At 40.4% G+C, this 17,798-nt stretch overlaps 1 protein-coding gene across 11 annotated transcripts in view; it reads right to left on the bottom strand.

Moving 5' to 3' along the window:
• sergef (secretion regulating guanine nucleotide exchange factor) overlaps nucleotides 1-15,737 on the bottom strand; it is a 159,402-nt gene extending 143,665 nt beyond the window's left edge. For all 11 annotated transcript variants that reach the window (XR_010001921.1, XR_010001922.1, XM_062967667.1 and 8 more), the window contains exons 1-8: nucleotides 15,612-15,737; nucleotides 11,110-11,248; nucleotides 10,513-10,668; nucleotides 9,203-9,297; nucleotides 7,189-7,249; nucleotides 4,932-5,045; nucleotides 1,154-1,216; nucleotides 32-190 (exon numbers count right to left, since the gene is read on the bottom strand). Coding sequence is in view for 9 of the 11 variants with exons in the window: in XM_062967667.1 (XP_062823737.1) it covers nucleotides 32-190; nucleotides 1,154-1,216; nucleotides 4,932-5,045; nucleotides 7,189-7,249; nucleotides 9,203-9,297; nucleotides 10,513-10,668; nucleotides 11,110-11,248; nucleotides 15,612-15,656 (832 nt within the window). In the remaining 2 variants the exon portion in view is untranslated. The remainder of the gene's footprint in view (nucleotides 1-31; nucleotides 191-1,153; nucleotides 1,217-4,931; nucleotides 5,046-7,188; nucleotides 7,250-9,202; nucleotides 9,298-10,512; nucleotides 10,669-11,109; nucleotides 11,249-15,611) is intronic.
• Between the last annotated feature and the right edge of the window lie 2,061 nt (nucleotides 15,738-17,798).

Below are 17,798 nucleotides of genomic sequence, written 5' to 3'. Positions count from 1 at the left end.
CGACATGTAACATTGAGCTTCAATGTCTTACCTGTTTGTGCCACCATATGTGTCCATCCATTCCACACTCTTCTGACTTTTTCGCCTCCAAAATAATGAGCATCTATCTTCTGAGGTTTCAGAACAAAATCATCTTTGTTCACTAACTGTTTGTGTTTGTTGTTTCCCCAAACATATAACTCTCCTTCATCTGAAAGAAATGCATTAAGAAAGGAAATAGAAGGTGTCTTAATGACACAGAATTAATGACTAAATGTCATTGTTCCTTTGCACATTTTCTCTCTTTTCATGTTTATGAAAACTGGCATAAAGATTTTTAAAAGCACTCCATATGTTTAAAAATAAGGTGTAATCCAGGCATTACACAGTGCATATTCATAAATGCAATTTAGCACTCCTATGTCAAAATCCATACAAACTGACCCTGCATTACAAAATATTTATCTCAAGCAAAAAAATTGAAACACATCCTACTCATACAACTAAACACATTATGAACTTATCCTATACAAAAAATACAAATTTTTGTATAAAAACATTTCCTCTGTAAGAATGCTAGTTTCTGTAGAGGCTTGTTTTCTGAACTGAAAATGCTATTTACCATAAAAAGTGTATTTTATATGCAGCAAATATATTCTATGCAAGAATTGCAGACAAAACACACACAAGGTGTCACAAAAAACTACAAAGGGTAGTTATACCAAAACTATTAGTAGTTCTATAGTGTGCAGCTTACACTGTATATCTTGCAAGCCATGAAATACCTGTATGTTACTTCAATCTTGCTGTAAAATGAACCACATAATGACTTCCAGGAGCCCATAAATATCAAGTATAATGAAAGAGTATGAATTTAGAATGGCTTAGCAATAAGGCAAGACAATTCCCAGCTAAAGATATTTAGTTTCAAATGATCTAACTATTTAATGTTTTAGAGAGATGAAGTCAACTTAAAGTTTTTCAGTTATTCTCCTTGTAACACCTTTGGTGTAGACACAAATCTACTAAAGAAGACAAAAAGAGTGTGTTTTACATGAACAATGAAACACAGAAGATGCACACTTCATAGTAGATGTTGAACCAAGTCTTGGAGGCTTGATACATTGTGTGATTCAGCCAAATAAAATAGATGGCTACACCCAATGAAACATACCTGTGAGTGCTGTGGCATGAGATGAGCCAGATGCAACAATCTTCACCCTGGCATCTTCCAGACCTAAGATAATAATCCATTATACTTCATCAGGCAAAGAGAGAGGTTTCATTTCCAGAGACATTTTGCAATACAAAGCTTTATAACAAAATATTTTTATTGTGTTAGAAGCGACTTGAGAACATATTGCAAATCACTTCTGGTGTGAGAGAATTAGCTCTCTACAGAGACATTGCCCAAGGGATGCCTGGATGTGTTGCTAGGCGGCTTTTCTCATGTCCCCACAAACTAGAACTGACAGATTGGAGCTCACTCCATCTCGCGAATTCGAATCGGCAACCTTCAGGTCAGCAACCCGACCTTCAGTTAGCAGTTCAGCCGGCACAAGGGCTTAACCCACTGCGCCACCACAACTCCCTATAACAAAAAGGCCAGTGCAAGATTTGTTAGAAAGCGAGCTGCCCTCCCCATCTAATTTTCTAAATGACAAAAAATGATAGGAGATGATTCAAATATGGATAAAAGCATTACAGATCAACGTTTATTTGTATCCAGTCAAGACATTTAATTTCACCTCTTTAAAAACAGAAGAACAACAATTTCGTATGAGAACCTCTCAGCGGTTGCTCTACACTGATATTTGATAAACATTACTATAAACTACTTTCCCAAAGAAATTTTGAAGTAATATGTTACAAGTAGCACTGTTACCAGCAAAGAGTTATGTTTGAGGTATTGGTATTGCCATCACTGTTACATTTTTAAAATAATATAATGATTTGCAACATCTTTATGTTATTGGAACAAAAAGTAAGGCTAAATAATTGCCTTTAATGCCTAAGGAAGACATTTGTGGGAGATTTTTGGTCTAACATGTCCGAAAAATCTGCACTAGAGGACTATCCACCTCTCAAGCAGGTTTCCCTCAGCAGATAACACTGCAGGCGAAGGGACAAAAAAAAATCCAGCTGCAACTGTGACTGTCAGGTTGGAGTTAGGCCAAAATGTTTGATAATTGCATTCATTCAGAGGTTGGCCTAAGTAGACTCCCTGATGAACCATGAGAATTCCTTGATGATGATGCTAAAAACTTTTATAATGCATGCAAGAAAAGCCATTGTGTTTCACTGCCAGATCCCTCCTAAGAGCAGAGATAGCAGTTCTGTCATAACAGAAATCTCAGAAAAATAAAACTTATGGTTTAAGAGCTGGACAGCCTAATTTATAGGTAACAAGCAGGTTAAACATTTTAAAATAAAATTGTAAGTTCAAAGAAACGATTGTCTTGAAGCCTTTTGGGAAATGTATGTCTCTACATATCTAGGACTTAAAACAGTGAATTTAGGATATTACCTGATATTCTTCATCAGCTATTTACTTACATATGCTTAACTAAGTAATGTCTCCTGGTCCACTGCCCCAAACCCTCCTAAACAACCAAAAGCTGAGTTGTGCAAAGGAAGGGCTGTTCAGCTTCCAATCAGGGTAAATGAATAATGACATTTCCATAACAAGACCATAACAAGCCCATCCGTAATCTAAGATCATCTGGGGAGGCCCTGCTCTCGATCCCACCTTCTTTGCAGGTGCGACAGACAGGGCCTTCTCGGTGGTGGCCCTCAGGCTGTGGAACTCCCTCCTCATGAAATCAGATATGCGCCCTCCCTCATGGTCTAGGAAGAAACTAAAACCCTGGTTATGGGACCAAGCCTTTAATCAACAGCAATAAGAGACATTGAACCATACGTGCAATGGAGAACTGACATTGGATTGGCCTTGGATTGACGCTTTCGGATTGTGTGATTTTAACTGTTCTTACATACTTGTGATGTTTTAATCTGTTTTTACTTGGGATGTTTTAAATACTATGGGTCCTACTTCTGTTGGTAGAAAACTACTGGAAATGTCATCTTCTTTGCACCTCCTTGCAGAACAGACCTCCTTCACTCAATGCAGCTATTGGCTGTTATGTAGTCTTACGGTTAAGACTACATAGTTTTATTGAATACCAAGCAGATAGATCTGGAATTCTTGGTTACGAATCCATAATTGTGTATACAGAAGGAGTATTGGTGATCACTGCGCATTTTCTATTGCTTTCATTCTATGGCTACTCAGATATTTTTTTCATATAATAAACAGGCTAATGACAAAGATCAAAAACCAAGAAGCACTGTAAATTTTAGATAGTTATTTGTTTTTCTATAAAGCAGGATTAGACAAACTGCAGGCCACACATGCAAACCCAAGGGTTGCTTTTGTTCCCTAGATCCCCACTGGGATCAAAGGGTTTTTTAAATTCATCCAAACATCCTATAGAGGTTGAATGGCATTTTCACCATATTTTAAAGTGGGTCATTGTAGGCTCAGTAGAGGCCTTCAGTAGATTATCACACTATACTACACTTTCTATGGCTCCTTCTTTTGGATTTTTGGGTTTTCAGTTTACAAAGGGACTTTTAGAATTCTCAGCCAGGGCCTCACTAAACTACAAATCCCAGAATTCTACAGAAGGCAGCTACAGGATTTACAGTGAGATGCCAAAGTGTAATCTCCTAAAAAAAAAAATAGAAAGTGATTAAAAAGGTCTCTCTGGTTCCTAAAATGGCAGAGAGGGACAAAAACATGATGAAAATGCCCCCACAACTCCAAGAGGACATTTGAGGGCAAGAAAAATGAACTTTTCTGCAACAAGCCCTGGAGCTATATGGCCCTGCAAGTACAGTAGAGTCTCACTTATCCAAGCCTCACTTATCCAAGCCTCTGGATAATCCAAGCCATTTTTGTAGTCAACGTTTTCAATATATCATGATATTTTGGTGCTAAATTCGTAAATATAGTAATTACAACATAAAATTACTGTGTGTTGAACTACTTTTTCTGTCAAATATGTTGTATAACATGAAGTTTTGGTGCTTAATTTGTAAAATCATAACCTATTTTGATGTTTAAAAGGCTTTATCTACTGTACTCTACTGTACCGTAGAAGTCACCTCACCTATTGCAACCCTCTGGATGAGAGAGCTTCTAGAGGAAATCCTGTTACTAATTATCCTGTTCAAGTCTTGCAAACTGTGGTCTCTAGCTTCCTTTATTGAATCTATTCATCTGTAATGCAATCTTCCTTTTTTCACTACTGCCTTCAGCTCTTTCCAGCACTGGTGCTCAATGCTATATCTTTATACTTCAGGAACTTATCTGGTTCATTTAAGCTGACTTTCTGATTTTGATTGATGACTGTACAAGATATATTTTTAAAAAGTTATATCTTCATCTAATAGTCAGCATGTTGTTTCTATTCTCTTTATTTGATACTGATAATATGTATTAATCATTCAACAGTCCTACTCTTGGTTTCAATTTCCTTTGACCTCAGATTTTGTGGAAGACGTCTTTGCATTTGGTTGGTAACAGCAGATCACAAATGGCCATATACTATAATGAAGCAAGAAATATCCCTTTGTAGCAGCCAAAAGCAGAAGAGAGCATGACAGCGGAGAGGTAAATTGCACTGGTGGAAAATAATGGGCAATAGACTCCAAATAGATTAATAAGCCAGAATCTATGGATCTCTGCATAATGACAAGAGCAGAGTGTGGAACTCTTACTTGTTTAGACAAAAAAACCTGTAATGCCTACTGAACATGACAGCTGAGACTTTCTGGTTGTTGTAATCTAAAAAAGTTCAAGACACCTGTCCATACCTTAAATATTTTAGTACCTAAGATGCTATAGCACAAATGCAATACATATTTTTTTTAAAAAAAACAAAACAAACCTGTTACTTTGCAAGGTTGTCTTGCCCTCAGAAAGGATGGAACCATTTCTCCTTGGCATGCCCGCTTTGCCTGAGATGACATACCAATTCCCCACTGGAACACTGAGCCATTTTCTTTCAGCGTGTACAAGCAAAAGCAAAGTTAATTATAGATGTTTTTAGAAACTATTCCCATGCTAATACACTAGGACAGAATATATTAATATTTTCATTAACAAGAATATAAACATGAAGGATGTTTTAACATATGAATTGTAAAAGTAAAATAATTTTAGCATAAAATAATCAACAGACCAAATATGATATGATTTGTGGCTACTTGACACATTCTGGTTTTTAAGTAAACACTTTAGGGCTGTCAAGTATTCAACTCTAAAATACCCTTAGAATTTTATAGAGGTACTGTATATGCTCATATATAAGTGTAAGAACTGCAGTAAAAAAATCAACCCAAAAAAGCCAGGTCAGCTTATCCACAGGTCAGTGTTAGGATTATCCCTTAACTCTTACCCATTGAATTGAATAGTGAAGGCGAGGGCTTAGGGCCCTTCTACACTCCCATATAATACAGAATATTAAGGCAGATATTCCACATTATCTACCTTGAATTGGATTATCTGAGTCTACACTGCCAGATAATCCAGTTCAAAGCAGATAATCTGGATTTTATACAGCTATATAGATGGGGACTTAGTCAGTACTAGGAGAACCTAAAAGAAGCAACAACCTTTCTACTTTCCTTAGCATAGCACAGCTTCTAGGCTTTTCAAATGCATGGATGGAAAAATGGCCGCCAGCCTTCTGTTGCAGCACTGTCATTTTCCCCTTACCATGAAATGATCCTTCAACTTATCCACAGGACATATAATCCATAATGTTGACCCCAAAACCTACCTTTATTTACACATGAGGCTGATTTATGCATGAGTATATATGTTATGTCTTTCACAGAGCTCTGATTAGCTCTGATCTGGTGGCAGATTAGGGTTTATGAAATGACATCAAGATGCTCTGGATTCATGGCAATACTTTCATATGCCACAGAAGAAACCTATGTGAGATTCATTAATAGGCCGCTGGCACTTTTTTCACAATTATAACAAAAATTGTGTGCTGTGTTCAGATTCATTTTGGACCTGGAGATTCACTGGTTGCGACATAAAAACATGGAAACTAAGCCCTATGGGGAACAACTTAGGGAGATAGCTATGTTTATGTTGAAGAAGAGAAGACTGAAAAGTGATATGATAGCCATATGGAGTAAACTTGTTTTCCACTGCTCTAGAAACATGTTACAAACTAATAGATACAATTTATTTATTTATTTAAAACCCACCTAAATAGCAGGAAGAACTTCTGTATTGTAAGAGCTATTGAACAATGGAATAGATTGTCTTGAGACTGAATGGCCATCCTTTGGGAGTCCTTCACTTGTTGGAACCTGCAAAGTAACTGATTGGACTAGATGATAGGTAAACTCCTAACTCTCCAAAACATTTTTTTTAAGTTGGGGTAGATGTGCACTCGAGCATGGAGTGGCTGAGTGCACAGCTGTCATTTTTTTCCTAAAACGTATCTTAAAAGCTAAAAGTTCACAGAACAGTGGGATAGTTCTGCAGGGAGCAGAAGATGTACTTGCTTTTTTGTTGTGTTGTTATTTTTAAAGCCTGAGTACATTGAGGCATGAATAGAACAGCTGGAAAAAATTCCATAATCAGCAGATATTTTAAATATCATGCAAAACTCTCTCAAGAAATGGGAAAGCATGTTGCCAGTTTGGACAGACAAAAGCAGCTCTCAGTTCGCCCCTTCCAGAGCAAGAATAGACAGGGAACTGGTTTCATCAGCTCCATGCAGCCTGTCAGCAGATTATTCACTTCCTGGTGGAAGACATGTAGCCTACTTCTTATCATTTGGTCCCAAATGTGGTAGACTCATAGAATCAATTGCTTAATAGATACATGGGTAATTGCTGAATAGACACAGATTCAATAGGTCTACTCTAGTTAGAACTAACAATAGGATCCATATCTACAAATGTATTTACAAAGTATTGCCCTTTACCTCCTGGCCATTCTCCTTACATTTCAATCATCTCAACACAAAATTACTGATGCAGACCTACAAAAACAATTGTCCTGCATATATTCCACCCAGTATTGGAACTGGTGGATGAATAAAAATTGCATTTTCCAGTGAATGAAGTCTGAAATTTTGAACACTTTAACTCTTCATCATAGGGGGAGATATAACTCACCAGTGACAGCAAGCGCATGTCTCAGTCCAGCAGCCACATTTACCACCTTCTCCTGTAAAGACTATGAGGCAAAGGGAAGACACACACTTTACATGTATTTGGGGTATATGGACTACAGAATGCAATTACACTCATAAACCAATTCAGCTGACACTTGAGTTTTCAAAAATGAGAGTCTGTTTTTCTGTGCCTTTCAAGTCATTTTAACTTATGGAGCTGAGAGTGTATGACTTAGTGCAAGATCACCCAGTGAGTTCCCGCAGCCAAGCAGAAAACTGAATCCTGGTCTCCAGAGTCCAGGACACAAACCCTACAGTACAATAGGAGTGTATGCACAATATTTTCAAAATTGCTTCAGAAAGTAGTGGATACTCCTTCTTTAGAGGTTTCTAAACAAAGGGCAGATGGGCATGCTTTAACTGTATATGGCTGTGCTTAGATGAGATGATCCTTGTGGTCCAGGTCTATGATCCTTGTAAAGCATCTGCATCATGCACAATGGTTCCGATTGGGTTGGGCTATATTGCCCATCATCAGCTGCCAGCATGTCTACTCTGGAAGTATATCTGCAGTTATGTGGCTTGAGAAGGAAGCATATCATTTTTACAGCTACACAGCCGTTCCTCCACATTTCCAATTTTGACTTTTGTGGATTTGATTACTGACAGATTTACTTGAAAAAATGTTATTTTTAGGACTCTCTAGGTCAGGGGTCCCCAAACTAAGGCCCGGGGGCCACATGCGGCCCTCCAAGGTCATTTATCTGGCCCCCACCCTTGTTTTTAGACTTAAGCTTGCCCTAAGTCTGAAATGACTTGAAGGCACACAACAACACCAACAACAACAACCATCCTAATTAACTTGACTATCTCATCAGCAAGAAGCAGGCCCACACTTCCCATTTAAATCCTGGTAGGTTTATGTGGGTTAAAATTATTCTTATTTTTAAATATTGTATTGTTCTTTCATGTTGCGCATTGTAGATGGTAAATGGAACCACTCAGATTTGCAGAACAAATAATACAAGAACTTTACTAATTTGAAGAGATCCAAAGAACAATGGTATTCACAATGGTCCCTCTAATTGCTTACAGAAACCCAGCAGTCATAAACAGTCTTTTTTCAGTCCATAAATCTGCTTCAGTGAAGAATACAGTCCTGGTTCTTCGTCCTCGTTTCCCAGTAGCAAACAAGGCCTCAGAAATAGCAAGGACTCTCTGAGTACAGAGCCATCTTCCCCAGGCAGTACTCAGTCACCACACAGAGACTCACACTGAACAAAAACTTGTTCAAATCGGTTCTCCAGCAGCAGAACAGAAACAGTTTCAAATCAAATTACAGGTCTTTGCAGGTTCAGCCAATTGGCTTCATGCGCTTCATTTTCCAGTTAACACACAAATATAGCACAGTGCCTTTGCAAACCATAACATTTCGTTGGCCTTTTTTTTTTTGCACTACAAATAAGACATATGCAGTGTGCATAGGAATTTGTTCATATTTGTTTTTAAACTGTAGTCTGTACCCCCAACACTCTGAGGGACCGTAGACCGGCCCTCTGCTTAAAAAGTTTGAGGACCCCTGCTCTAGGTCCTCCAGTGTGACTCTAGGAGGAACTAGAGATTTCCAGATACTCTGAAGTGATTCTATAATCAGCTTCCAGTGAAACCATAGAGTCATACTGGAAGACTAAAAATTCCCAGAAATGTATGCTCAGAGCAAAAAAAAATAGCAATCCCAGTGAATATGGAGGACTATTTTTCTTTTTCCTAAAATAGCTAATTAACAGCATGCGCTGTTACTTTAAGAACAGAATAATTGTTTTGCATATAGATGGATTGAGATTCAATTTCTCACATCTCCATCCAGGGCTAGGAAGAAAAGCTACCTGAAACCCTGGAGAGATTCTACCAAATAATGCCAATAATACTGGGCTACATAAGCCTGCGTTCAAAAGCAGTTTCCTGCATTCCGAAATGAGAAGACTAGCAGAGCATCAAGTTTTCAAGCAGCTTACCTCAATCCTCTTTGAGACTGTGCTTCCTTCAGAAGTTTGAGAAATTCCCAATTGTCCAAACGAATTAGATCCACATGAAAACACCTGCCCACTGCCTGCAAGACACAGTACTGTGTGGCAACAATTTTAATTGTGTATCTTAAGTCAACATCCAGAGCACTGTGACACATTCTGCCCCAGTGCACAGTTCTCTGAAAGTTTGCTGTCAGCATTTCCTAACAGAACCTTTGCTGTGGTAAGTTAAATTTCCCCTTGCCACCAGGAATTACTCCTGAACAATGTTATGACTGGCGAGGAGTTAAACTGGCACTCTCACTACTGTTGTTCTGAAGATAGATAATGACATTTCTGTTTCTGCAGGACTTTCATCCCACCTAAATAATGTGCTCAGCTTCCTTTTTGTTATATCTATTAGGCTGATATTTTTGTTGTTGATTATTTTAATGGTTTATATTTTTATCTGGTTTTAAATTTTTGGGAGTTGATTTATCTTTTAACACGTGTATTTCTAACTACAGTAAGACCCCCATATCCATTAGGGACATGGTCACAGCCAGGCCACAGTTACTACCTGCCACTGTATAGGACCAAGGCCATTACATTACATAGCTTCTATCCCAATATACCATAGCGTATGCAAGATCTGGCAAATTCCTAGAAACCTAGAAATATATTGTAGCTGTTATTGCATTGGTAACAAGCCCAGTTGAGCATGGCTGAGAAAAAAATCAGTTCTGGGGTTCATGCATCCGTGGATACGAGCAGCTATGAGTTCTCCCAAAGAATGTTCTACTTTTGGCAATCTCAACTGGGCAATATCTGCTACAGCATGTTACTGTATTTCCCCATTAAAAAGATCAGGCCCAATTCAAATATATATATTAATGACATCCATATCCCACTTAAAACAATTAAATGGGACTACTACCACTAATACAGGGACGACCCACCAATATGAACTTGAAGGATGAGCTCTGTCTAGACCACTGTTTCACAGAAGAACTAAGATGAACAAATAGTATTGAGTCATAGCAGTTAAAGTGGTATCAAACTGCATTAATTCTACATTATAGATATACCTTTGGATAGTTAAGTGTTGTTATATACTTCAGGTTGATTCTGACCTATGGCAGCCCTGTCATAGGGCTTTCATGGTAAGATTTTTCTCAAAAGATGTTTGCCATTGTCTTCCTGTAAGGTTGACAGTATGACTTGTTCATGGCTGAATAAGATTTTGAACCCTGGTCTCCCTGAATCTTAATCTAATAACCAAACCACTACAAATGATTTAACCCTAAAGACAGATTTACCTGCAAGTATAATTGTAAAATCCCAGCCACAGGCAACTTGTATGACAGAACAGCCACACAGGGAAGAGCATAACTTAAAATGTGTCACATCCTCGGTATGGCCAAGTCCTAACTGCCCATTTTTATTTTGGCCACATAAAAAGAGTTCTCCAGTATCTGCAAAATGAACAAATATTATCAGTGCAACAGAATCAAAAATACAATTGTGTATATGTGTGTGTAATACCCAATTATGGAGAAATGTGTACAGAAAATTCAGGGGAGGGGTACGGACATCCCATTTTTTACCTGCTACAGAAATGGTGAACCTGTAGCTCTCCTAACATGGTTGGACTCCAGCTCCTATCACCGCCAGCCAACATGACCAATTACTGAAGGTAATGGAATATGGAATCCAATAAAAGTGTTCAATAGAGCCACAATTTCATGAACTCTATCATACTCACACTTGTTAATCAACTAGGCACTCACAAAGACAAAATTAGCATCTTCTATCAAGCTTACACACCACTGAAATAAGGACTGTATGACATGTCTAACCAAAATAATAAATGCTAAATTTTGCAATGTAATATGAATACTGAGGGGTTTTTTTACCAGTAAGAACTGCAGAATGTCCACCTCCACCAGTAATGTTTTTGACGGTTTCCCGGTTACAGAGAAATCCTTTCAGGACCTGAGGCAGGAATACATCTTCCCTATGACCAAGACCAAGCTGGCCATAACTATTTGCTCCCTATAAGGAGAGAAAAAAGTGAGACATATTTATTTTAATATAATTAACAAAAAAAACCTCCTTCTTACATTTTTTTTTACACCCAACCAACCCCTCCTTTTCTTCCTCATCTTTCCTAGTGCCAACTACAATGGAAAGATCATGAAGAAAAGCTGAAGAAACGTTAAGACTTTCTACTTCAAGCAAAAGTAGTGTGCCTGCAATAGACAATACAAAAAAAGCATGAGCTGAGGAATACAGAGATTGTTCTCTAGCTGATCCTACTATTGCTGTGCCCACAAGAGGAAAGGTTAACAGCAACTAATTTCAAGAAAATCAGTTAAGTCTGCCTTTCCAACTATTCACCGCACATTAAAAATGCACAAATCTACAAGTTTGGTAGCAAGTAGTCTCAGGATGTATTCTGGAATAAGTTATCCAATAGTCTATGGAAGGTGCAAAATGTTTACCTAATTATATAAGGCTCCCTGGTTGTTTCATTATACATACAGGTATTGTTAATTTTGTGAAAAATATATACTGAAACAGATTTGATTCCTCTTATGTTATGGCATAAGAATTTACCCCCTATCCTTTCCATGCTATATCTGCCTCTGGTACCCAATTTTCTACTTAAGAAACAATGACCAGAAGAGATCTACTTCATTAACCGAAGGACACCTGTCTTCAATAGCATAAAATTTCCACCTTTCTACCTCTATTTTGCAGTAAAAATGAATATTGGATTTTAGAACCTTACATCATTTATTTTGTCACACTTGTATGTTTACACTCTTCCTCCAAAGAATGCAGCATGACTGCTCCAGCATCGCATATGAGTTAGGCAGAGACCTGAACTTTCTGATGGCCTCCATTGCCATGCTGGTGGGTCATACTGGTAGATTGTTGCGCTCTCATCTCATATTCCCCTGCCACTAGGCCGCCATCAGTCCCATTGTTTCATTGTTTCATTGCTTCCTGCTGGCCGCTGCTGCTACTTTTTCTTGTTCCCCTCTGATTTCAGTCACAGCCAACACCAACAACAATAAAGTATTTTTTTCAATACTTTCAAGGTAGCTGTTTTTTTCTGTTTTGCCAACCTATTGCACCCAAGGCATCCCTAGCCTCTCATTATGAATCCTTCTGCTTCCAGCCCTGTAGCAAGCCATTTCCCTCCCTCCTCTACTGAGTTGCACTGTTTTTTTGGTATTCCTTGAAGCTTTCTTCTGCAGCATTTATGACATTCCCCATGACATTTAGCAGCATCAATCTACTGCCCCACATCAGCTTCAGGCTAGGCAGGGGCCTATGCTCCTCCATGGCCACCACTGTTGCACCGCATCTGCACTGCTCGTGTTATATCTGGGAAGGGGATTCATTGTGGAGGAGGAGTGAGTTATGAGGAGAAAAGGTAAATGAAAAGCTGTTGACCCCAGCTGTCAATTTGATAAATGACAGCCAACTTCCCACAGCCACCACAAAACTTCTTTTCCCATTGCAAATGCATCCTTCAACTGTATTAGTCATGATGATGTTGTGAAAAAATTGTGTATTAGATTATGATTCATATAAGCTTATGCCTTTATAAATGTGTTGGCTCTTAACATTGTTGTTCCTTGTTGTTATATCTTGGATTCTAAGGCTAATGCTGAGACCTGGGTGACGAGCAGCTGTTAGGCACCAATCCAACTTCTTAGTGGCAACTAACTAGTGCTGGCGAAATGTAGATCCACTTCCATTCCAAGTCAGCAGGGTGCAGCAGAGGCATAAATCTTGCTTAATAGAGTTGTGAAGCATACCTTATTATACCGAACTTCAAAACCCAACATACTCCAAAATTGTCCAGAGGGGTGGCTGAGGTTGGGACACCTTTCTTTTCTGATGTTTCAATGTAAACAAACTTTGTTTCATGCACAACACTATATAAAATTATCTTCTGGCTATGTGTACAAGATGCATATGAAACAAATTAATTCCATGTTTAGACTTGGGCTCCATCTGCAAGACATTATGTATGTGTTTGTAAACACAGATGTATCCGTAATAATCTGAAAACCAACACTATGATTTAGCAAAATTGATAAATCGCCAACTTTGATTAAATATACTATGTAACAAAATTTGGAAAAAAAAAATCTGTTCCTGATTTGAAGGTTGTAATTATTGCTGCGTAATTACATGATACTTACTTTGAAACTAGTTGCTATACTCCAGGAACTTCGTTTTTATGACTGCCACAAACTATGTTGAATTGGTTGAGACTCAATGAGATACTCATTGAAAAATTATAGCAAAATGTGCTGCAGGATGTCCCACAAAACCAAAGTTTTGGCAGTTTAATAAACTTTTTCTATTTTTTTTTATATGAGCCCTGGTGGCAAAGTGTGTTAAAGCACTGAGCTGGTGAACTTGCAGACCGAAAGGTCCCAGGTTCAAATCCCAGGAGCGGAGTGAGCGCCCGCTGTTAGCTCCAGCTTCTGCCAACCTAGCAGTTCGAAAACATGCCAATGTGAGTAGATCAATAGGTACCGCTCCAGCGGGAAGGTAACGGCGCTCCATGCAGTCATGCGGGCCACATGACCTTGGAGGTGTCTACGGACAACGCCGGCTCTTCGGCTTAGAAATGGAGATGAGCACCAATCCCCAGAGTCAGACATGACTGGACTTAACGTCAGGGGAAACCTTTACCTATGTTTTTATAATAGAACCAATTAGGAAATGATTTTTATAACCCAGGAACAAAAAACATGTTACATGGTGTAATTTTTAAAGGATTGAAAACTTCTGGTTGACTATTACAAAGAAAGAAAAGAAAAGGATTGCTGTAAGTTTTCTGAGCTGTCTGGCCATGTTCCAGAAGCATTCTCTCCTGACATTTTGTCTACATCTATGGCAGGCATCCTCAGAGGTTGTGAGGTCTGCCAGAAACTAGGCAATTGGAGTTTCTATATCTGTGGATGGTCCAGGGAAGGAGAAAGAAATCTTGTCTACCTGAGACAAGTGTGAATATTACCATTGACCACCTTGATTAGCATTGGATAAGCTTTCGCCTTCAAAGCTTGGCTCCTTCCTGCCTGGGAGGTGTTAGCTGACCCTGATTGTTTCATGTCTCGAATTCCCCTGTTTTCAGAGTGTTGTCCTTTACTTACTGTCCCGATTTTAGAATTTTTTAATACTAGTAGCCAGATTTTGTTCATTTTCATGGTTCCCTCCTTTCTGTTGAAATTGTTCACATGATTGTGGATTTCAATGTCTTCTCTTTGTAGTCTGACATGGTGGTTGTTTGAGTAGTCCAGCATTTCTGTGTTCTCCAATAATATCCTGTGTCCAGGTAGGTTAATCAAGTGCTCTGCTATGGCTGACTTCTCTGGCTGAGTTAGTCTGCAGTGCCTTTCATGTTCCTTGATTCGTGTTTGGGCAATGCTGCGTTTGGTGGTCCCTATGTAGACTTGTCCACAGCTGCATGGGATACGGTAGCAAGAAAAGGACTTGCTATTTATTTATTTCATACATTTATATCGCATCTTTCCCACCTTCTCACCCCCTGGGGGGGGGGGACTCAGGGCAGCCTTACAACTGGCAAACATTAGATGCCAAACACAACAACTCTAATAAGTTACAATTAAAACAAATAGTTAAAGTATCAGTTATAAAAACACCCATTTAGAATTGTATCAGTTCAATTCAAAGTCACTGCTAAGAGTGGGTTTTGTGAATGAATTAGTAGGCTCCTGCTTCTTGGCAGGGGGTTGGACTGGATGGCCCATGAGGTCTCTTCCAACTCTGCTATTCTGATTCTATGATTTACCAGAAGTGTAAGAGGCCATTTTTAAAGGAGGAATTAAGACTGATGTGCCTTAGGGTCGCCTGGAGTCGGAAACTACTTGAAGGCACCTAACAATGACAACAAAGGGTTGTTGCGCATTTTCCGGGCTGTCTGGCCATGTTCCAGAAGCATTCTCTCCTGACATTTCGCCCACATCTATGGCAAGCATCCTCAGGGGTTGCGAAGTATATTGGAAAAGCTAAGCAAGGGAGGTTTATATATCTGTGGAAGGTCCAGGGTGGGGGAAATGACAACATGGGATCACATTTGGGAGTTACTTTTTCTATTGTTAGATATTGCTTTCTGTACTTCACGCGCTTTCTCTGTTCTCTTCGGTCCTCCAAGTGTTTTGGACTTCAACTCCCGCCATTCCTCACAGCCTCAGGCCCCTTCCTTTTCCCCCTCAGCCGCTTAAGCGGCTGAGGGGAAAAGGGAAAGGGCCTGAGACTGTAGAATCATGGGAGTTGAAGTCCAAAACACCTGGAGGGATGGCCGAAGCTTGCCCCTGCCTGGCCTAGCGAGACCGCCCCTCCATGCCACCGCCTCGCAGGGACCTACCCAAGTGAACAGCGCCTGTGCGGGCGCCTCACGCGGGACCTCCATGGCCGCAGAAGGGGAGGAGTCTTTGGCGGAAGTGCCCGCTCTGAAGCCGGAGTGGGCGGGGCTTCTTCGCCGGGCGGAAGCTGCTTGTTGGGAAAGCGGTGCTGCTGCTGCCAGAGCAACCCGGTTCTGACAGAGCAAGACTAACTGCTGTGACTCAATGCTGTGGAATCGTGGGGGCTGTAGTTTGGTAAAGTAAAATCTCGAACCACTCTAACAGCCACCATGTCAGGCTACACAGAGAAGCCATTGAAATCCACAAGCATGTGGACAATTTTAACACAGAGGAGGAGGAAACCATGAAAATGAACACAATCTGGGGTGGTTGTGTGTTTTCCGGGCTGTACAGCCATGTTCCAATGTGTTCGACAACACATTGAACAAAATCTGGCTATCAGTATTTTAAAAAACTCTAAAAAATAAGGGCAGTAAATAAAACAACAACACTCTGAAGACTCCAGCTTGTTTTCTGCTGCCCTGGAGACTAGGACACGGAACAATGGCTTCAAACTACAGGAAAGGAGATTCCACCTGAACATGAGGAAGAACTTCCTCACTGTGAGGGCTGTTCGACAGTGGAACTCTCTCCCCCAGACTGTGGTGGAGGCTCCTTCTTTGGAGGCTTTTAAGCAGAGGCTGGATGGCCATCTGTCGGGGGTGCTTTGAATGCAATTTCCAGCTTCTTAGCGGGGGGTTGGACTAGATGGCCCATGAGGTCTCTTCCAACTTACTATCCTATGATTCTATGAAGACAGAGGAATTTTAGACAGAAAACTATCAGATTCCACCAGGCAGTATGCAGCCAGTCCTTGAAGCTGCAAGGCCATTCAATGCTAATCAAGGTGGCCAATTGCTATATTCACACTTGCCTTCAACAGACAAGAGTTCTTTCTCCCATCCTAGACTTTCCAGATATATAAACCCCTCTTGCCTAGTTTTCAACAGACCTCCCAACCTCTGAGGTGCCTGTCATAGATGCAGGCCAAACGTCAAGAGAGAATGCTTCTGGAACATGGCTATATAGCCCAGAGAACTCACAGCCATCCAAGGCTAAGGGCCTTAAAACTACAACTCCTGTGATTCCATATCGCTGAGTGGATGGGTAGGTAGTCAGCTGGACGAATCCAGATCACATTCCTTGTGGTCCGCTTGCCCGTGGGACTCCTTTTGCCGGGTCCATGGATCCTTACCCTTGAGGGGAAAGGGACGCTGGGACCATCGGCGGAGCCCCTTTGGGTTTAGCTATCTATCAAACTAAAAATTATGTCTGATAGAGGGAGCCTTCAGGCTCTACCCAACTACTCAGATGGTGTCCAGAGAGCCTCAGGACACCCATCCTGCCTCCATGGCATCCACCCGGAAGTCCGCTGAGTTTAATGACATTAAAGTGCATTATTTCTGCCATGTAACCGCCCCCTCACCAGCTGCCCCACTGCAGTCCCAGCCCTTGTGCAGGACGGTGGGAGTCCTATGGATATCTGAAGGCATGTCTGTGTGCCTTCAAGTTGTCTTTCGACCTATGCAGGGATCCTCAAACAGTGGCCCTCCAGCTGTTTGGGCCTCCAACTCCCAGAAGCCCCAGGCAGCTTGTTCAATGGTCAGGAATTCTGGGAGTTGGTGCAAACAACTGGAGGACCACCTTTTGAGCATGCCTGACCTATGGAGACTCCACAAGGGATTTTTTTAGGCAAAGAATAATAATCAGAGGTGGTCCTGCCAGTTCCTTCCTCTGAAACTTCACTAGTGGTGATCCTGGGAGCATACACACCATAGAATACAGTTTGATACCACTTTAACTGCCATGCCTCAATGCAATGGAATTATAGGAGTTGTAGTTTTACAAGGTCTTCACCCGTTGCCAGCGTGCCAGTGCAGTGATTCTCAACCTGGGGTCCCCAGATGTTTTTGGCCTTCACCTCCCAAAAATCATAACAGCTGGTAAACTGGCTGGGATTTCTGGGAGTTGTATGCCAAAAACATCTGGGGACCCCAGGTTGAGAATCACTGTGCTAGTGCCTCACCACACTACAACTCCCAGGTTCCCATAGCATTCTGCCGTTTCAGTTAAAGAGGTGGTAAAGTATATTCTACAATGTAGCTGCACTTAAGAGGCGGTTTCCCAGGTTACACTGTTATCATTCTAGG

This window comes from Anolis carolinensis, chromosome 1 (assembly GCF_035594765.1).
Source record: "Anolis carolinensis isolate JA03-04 chromosome 1, rAnoCar3.1.pri, whole genome shotgun sequence".
In the NCBI taxonomy this organism is placed as follows: domain Eukaryota; kingdom Metazoa; phylum Chordata; class Lepidosauria; order Squamata; family Dactyloidae; genus Anolis; species Anolis carolinensis.
This window is presented reverse-complemented; position numbering and strand designations above follow the sequence as displayed.